This window comes from Meleagris gallopavo, unplaced genomic scaffold (assembly GCF_000146605.3).
Source record: "Meleagris gallopavo isolate NT-WF06-2002-E0010 breed Aviagen turkey brand Nicholas breeding stock unplaced genomic scaffold, Turkey_5.1 ChrUn_random_7180001951303, whole genome shotgun sequence".
Taxonomy (NCBI): Eukaryota; Metazoa; Chordata; class Aves; order Galliformes; family Phasianidae; genus Meleagris; species Meleagris gallopavo.
The window spans coordinates 2,614-7,588 of NW_011212450.1; the positions used below are offsets into that span (position 1 = coordinate 2,614).

Sequence of the window (4,975 nt, forward strand, 5' to 3'; positions counted from 1 at the left end):
CCCGTTGCCCCCCGCGCCCCCGTCCTCCCCCATTTGCTCTGGCTCTCCTCTCCCTCATTCCCACCACCATTCCCCCATCCTTCCCACCGTCTCTGGCTCTGAGTCGCCCTCACTCATGTGTGTGTTCCCACCGTTCTCCATCTGTCCCCAACTCGGAGCCCCCATCCTTTGTCACCGCTCTGACCCTCAGTGTCACCTCCACGATGGTCCCCCTGGTGCTGCGCTCTTCCCCCAACATGGGCATTGTCCCATGGCTTTAAAAACCCCCGCCCAACCCCGACAGTGCGTACCTGCAGCTCTCAGAAGAGGGATTCGTGCAAACCCTCCACCCTGGGGAGAGCCAACAGGGGTCACCCGCAGCGCGGCGATCTCCCCTTCTCTCCCCACGCAGTGCTTTGCTGCTACCCTGGGGGGAAATGATGGCGTTTGGTTCATCTCCCTAAGGCGGATCTCCATCCTCAGAGCCGGCACTGCAGGTGTGGGGCTGATGTGCATCTCCCTACCTGGGGATTGCAGACCCCAAACCGTTTGTTCCCGTTCCCCCAGGGGAGCCTTTACGCTGTGAATTTGTTCGGTGTTTGCATCGCATGCTGCGTCAGGCCTGGTGTGTGCTGTTCTCTGCTGGAGTTTCCCGAGTCCCAGCAGCAGAACCCTGCAGATAACCGCCGGTCCGCAGCAGCTGCTGCAAAACTTTCTTGGAGAAAACGGCACAGATGGGTTTCGGAGTGTGAGCTCAGCATGGAGCAACGCGTCGGCTGCGTGGGGTTGGGATTGGGTTGGGCTTTGGGATCACCGTCCTAAGATGCATCTCCATCCTTGGATCCAGCAATCCTAAAGAAAACAGCACCGATGCCTTTTGGGGTGTGAGCTCAGTGTGGAGCGGCGCATTGGCTGCGTGGGGTTGGGGTTGGGTTGGGCTTTGGGCTTTGCTCAAATCCCACATTTCCAACCCCCAGGAGTGTGAGATCAGTGCCCCGGAGATGCGCTGAGTGCAGCAGTGTCACCGCATTCGGTATTGCGGGTTTTGGCACAGCTCAGGGCCGTCCTCTCCATTGTACAGCAAAGGAACAAGCACTCAGCGCATGGAAATAACTGCCAGGAGTTAAAAGTTGCGCTGAGATGCTGCAGCAGGGCTGGGATTTGCCCGCACGCTTCGCACGTTTCCCACCTGCGCCAAAGCTCCAAAAAGGCGTTTTGGAGCGGCGTTCCATCGTTGCAATGCCCTCCTGCATCGACGCGGTGTTGTGAGCGCGAGGTGAGCCGTGGGGCTGGGCGCCGTGTGGCCAGAGCTCTCGTTTGTGCCCTGTGTGGGGACGATTCCTGCCGGCTGTGACGGCACGGGGCTCTGATTTTATCCCCAAGGATTTCTTTTTGGTTGTGACAGCCGATGGGATCGTTGTGTTCCTGCACGATGGCACAAATTGCGCTTCAGGAGATGAACGCTGAGCGAGCATCAGCCCCGGCATCGGGGAGAGGCGGTGTTGTGAATTGGGGTCTGGGTAATATTGGGGTGTGTGATACCATCAGACGAGGAATCCGATTTTCTTGGTTACAGAAGCATCGTTGGTGGATCTTTTGTGGTAGAAGTGCGGTGGTAGCACGGTGTTGGGTGAGTGGAGGAGAGAGAAGATGGGCTTCTTTTGGGGAGAGGATAACCAGAGAATTGTTCAGGTTGGAGAAGAAATCCAAGATCGTCAAGTCCAACCCAACCCATTCCTACCGTGCCCATAGCCCAAAGAATCATCGAATCGTTCAGGTTGGAGAAGAGCTCTGAGATCTTAAAGTCCAACCCAACCCATCCCTACCATGCCCATAAGCCAAAGAGGGTCTGGTTGTCACTCAGAAACCAGTAGTCGTGTAGGAACCCATAGTTGTGTAGGAACCCATAGCTGTGTAGGGACAAGTGGTTGTGTAGGGACAAGTAGTTGTGCAAGGATAAGTGGTTGTGTAGGGACAAGTGGTTGTGTAGGGACAAGTGGTTGTGCAGGGACAAGTAGTTGTGCAGGGCCAAGTAGTTGTGCAGGGACAAGTGGTTGTGTAGGGACAAGTGGTTGTGTAGGGACAAGTAGTTGTGCAAGGACAAGTGGTTGTGCAGGGACAAGTAGTTGTGCAGGGACAAGTGGTTGTGTAGGGACAAGTGGTTGTGTAGGGACAGGTGGTTGTGTAGGGACAGGTGGTTGTGTAGGGACAAGTGGTTGTGCAGGGACAAGTGGTTGTGTAGGGACAAGTGGTTGTGTAGGGACAAGTGGTTGTGTAGGGACAAGTGGTTGTGCAGGGACAAGTAGTTGTGTAGGGACAGGTGGTTGTGTAGGGACAGGTGGTTGTGTAGGGACAAGTGGTTGTGCAAGGACAAGTGGTTGTGTAGGGACAAGTGGTTGTGTAGGGACAAGTGGTTGTGTAGGGACTGGTAGACACTCGTGTAAGGGCTGGTAGTTGTGTAGGAACCGGTAGTCATTTAGGGACCAGTAGTTGTGTAGGAGCTGGTATTTGTATAGGGACCAGTAGTCACAGAGGGACTGGTTGTCACTCAGGAACCAGTAGTTGTGTTGGAGCTGATAGTCATGTAGGAACCCACAGTTGTGTAGGAACCCGTAGCTGTGTAGGAACTGGTGGTCGTATAGGAACCTGTTGTATGGGAACGAGGCACGCTGCTGCTTCTAAGCCCCTCAGAGGAGGCACCACAGCGCACTGCACGCCCTGTCTGGAGGAGCAGAAGGACGTTGTCAGGGCTGTCAGGAGCAGAGGGAACAGTGTTGGTGGGCTCCAGGGGTCAGCACTGGTGTCACAAGTGGACAACATGGTGAGCGGCTTGGAGAAAGGCCTGGGCCACCATGGTGGGGACAGCTATGGCCGTCAGTGCCCCAAAATGGGGGACAGCCTCCATCCCCAGCAGCTGCCATAGGGCCTCCAGTGAGCAGTGGGGTCTGGTGGGAGGGAACACAGTGAGCAGTGGGGTTTTGTATGGTTTGATGGGAGGGGACACAGTGAGCAGTGGGGTTTTGTATGGTTTGGTGGGAGGGGACACTAGTGAGCAGTGGGGTTTTGTATGGTTTGGTGGGAGGGGACACAGTGAGCAGTGGGGTTTTGTATGGTTTGGTGGGAGGGGACACAGTGAGCAGTGGGGTTTTGTATGGTGTGGTGGGAGGGGACACGTTGTGTGTTGAGGGCAGCGCACAAAATGGCAGCGCCTTCTGGGGTCTGTGGGGATGGCGATGGGAAAACCTTCCTCCGACATTCGGTGACGTGTTTTGCTGCCGGCAGTCACCCATCGGTGTTAGGGGGACCGAAACCTCTCTGCCATGCTCCGTGCCCCTCGGCCGTGGCTGGTTTATGCTATTTCCCATAGCGGAGGGCTGGCATTGGTGCGGCCTTCCTGACCCTTCTTTTCTCTTTTCCTCTCTCCTCCAAGGCTGCAAGATCAAAGCTCTGCGGGCCAAGACCAACACGTACATCAAGACGCCGGTGCGGGGCGAGGAGCCGGTCTTCATGGTGACGGGGCGGCGCGAGGACGTGGCCATGGCACGGAGGGAGATCATCTCGGCGGCCGAGCATTTCTCCATGATCCGTGCATCGCGCAACAAGGCCGGAACCACGTTCGGCAGCGCGCCCACCTTGCCGGGCCAGGTCACCATCCGGGTTCGCGTCCCCTACCGCGTGGTGGGATTGGTGGTGGGCCCGAAAGGAGCCACCATCAAGAGGATCCAACAGCAAACCAACACCTACATCATCACGCCCAGCCGGGACCGAGATCCCGTCTTCGAGATCACCGGCGCGCCGGGCAACGTGGAACGCGCGCGGGAGGAGATCGAGACCCACATCGCCGTGAGGACGGGGAAGATCTTGGAGTACAACAACGAGAACGATTTCCTGTCCAGCAGCCCCGACTCCAGCATGGAGAACCGCTACTCGGAGGCCTGGAGGGTGCACACGCCGGCGCCGGGCTGCAAGCCGCTCTCCACCTTCCGGCAGAACAGCCTGGGCTGCATCGGGGACTGCTCGGTGGATCCGGTCTACGAGACGCCGCGGCTGAACGACCAAAACGACTTCAATTACGGTTACCTCTTCCCCAACTACGGCGTCAACAAGCAAGATCTGTACTACGGGGTGCCGGAATCGGGCGCCCCGATGTGGGCCGGGCAGGAGAACGCCAACCCGGTCTCGGTGCTCTTCTCCAAGCAGCAGCGCTCCAGCAGCACCGGCGCCATCCACCCCAACTCCCACCGCTCGCCGTCCTCTTCCATCCAGGAGCCCAACCTCTCCGCTCTCCCTCGGCGATCGCAGGGGGAGCCGCTCCAGGGTTTTTCCAAACTGGGGAGCACCGCCGCTGCCCGGACGTCCGTCTCCAGCAGCCGCGAGTGCATGGTGTGTTTCGAGAGCGAAGTGACGGCGGCGCTGGTGCCGTGCGGCCATAACCTCTTCTGCATGGAGTGCGCCGTGAGGATCTGCGAGAGGACTGACCCGGAGTGCCCGGTGTGCCACGCTGCAGCCACTCAGGCCATTAGAATATTTTCCTAAAGAGACAGAGCCAGGGCGGGGGGTGGGAGCGTGGGGAGGGGTCCTAGGGGGGGGCCAGCAGAGAGAAACGAAGGTAATAATAATTAATAATAATAATAATAATAATGAGACCTGAAGAACAAACGAAGGAAAGGATAAATTAATTTAAAGGAGAAGAAGTAAGAAAAAAAAAAAAAAAGAAAATTATTTTACGAGCGATGTACGTTATTTTTTACAAAAAAAAAGCTAAAGAAAAAAGAGAAGTGGATGATACAGTGGAAGCGAATAGCAAAGCCAGAAATCGGGGAGGGCAGAGGATGCTCCACCTGCAATGTCTTCTCTGAGGACAAAAGCTTGGAACGCACACTCACATCTCGAAAGCAAAGCGCATTTCGGTCGGTTCCTTGGGGGTGGGATTGGGACTCGTCAGCGTTGGATGATGGAGGACTTGGGGGGGTCCCACCGACCCTCCCCCACCACT

At 56.9% G+C, this 4,975-nt stretch overlaps 1 protein-coding gene across 1 annotated transcript; it reads left to right on the forward strand.

Moving 5' to 3' along the window:
• The first annotated feature begins 1,774 nt into the window (after window positions 1-1,774).
• MEX3A (mex-3 RNA binding family member A) lies at window positions 1,775-4,530 on the forward strand. The gene has a single exon (XM_003213968.4). The coding sequence runs from the start codon at window positions 3,004-3,006 to the stop codon at window positions 4,513-4,515; it is 1,512 nt and encodes a 503-aa protein (XP_003214016.3). The 5' UTR covers window positions 1,775-3,003; the 3' UTR covers window positions 4,516-4,530.
• Window positions 4,531-4,975: the final 445 nt, after the last annotated feature.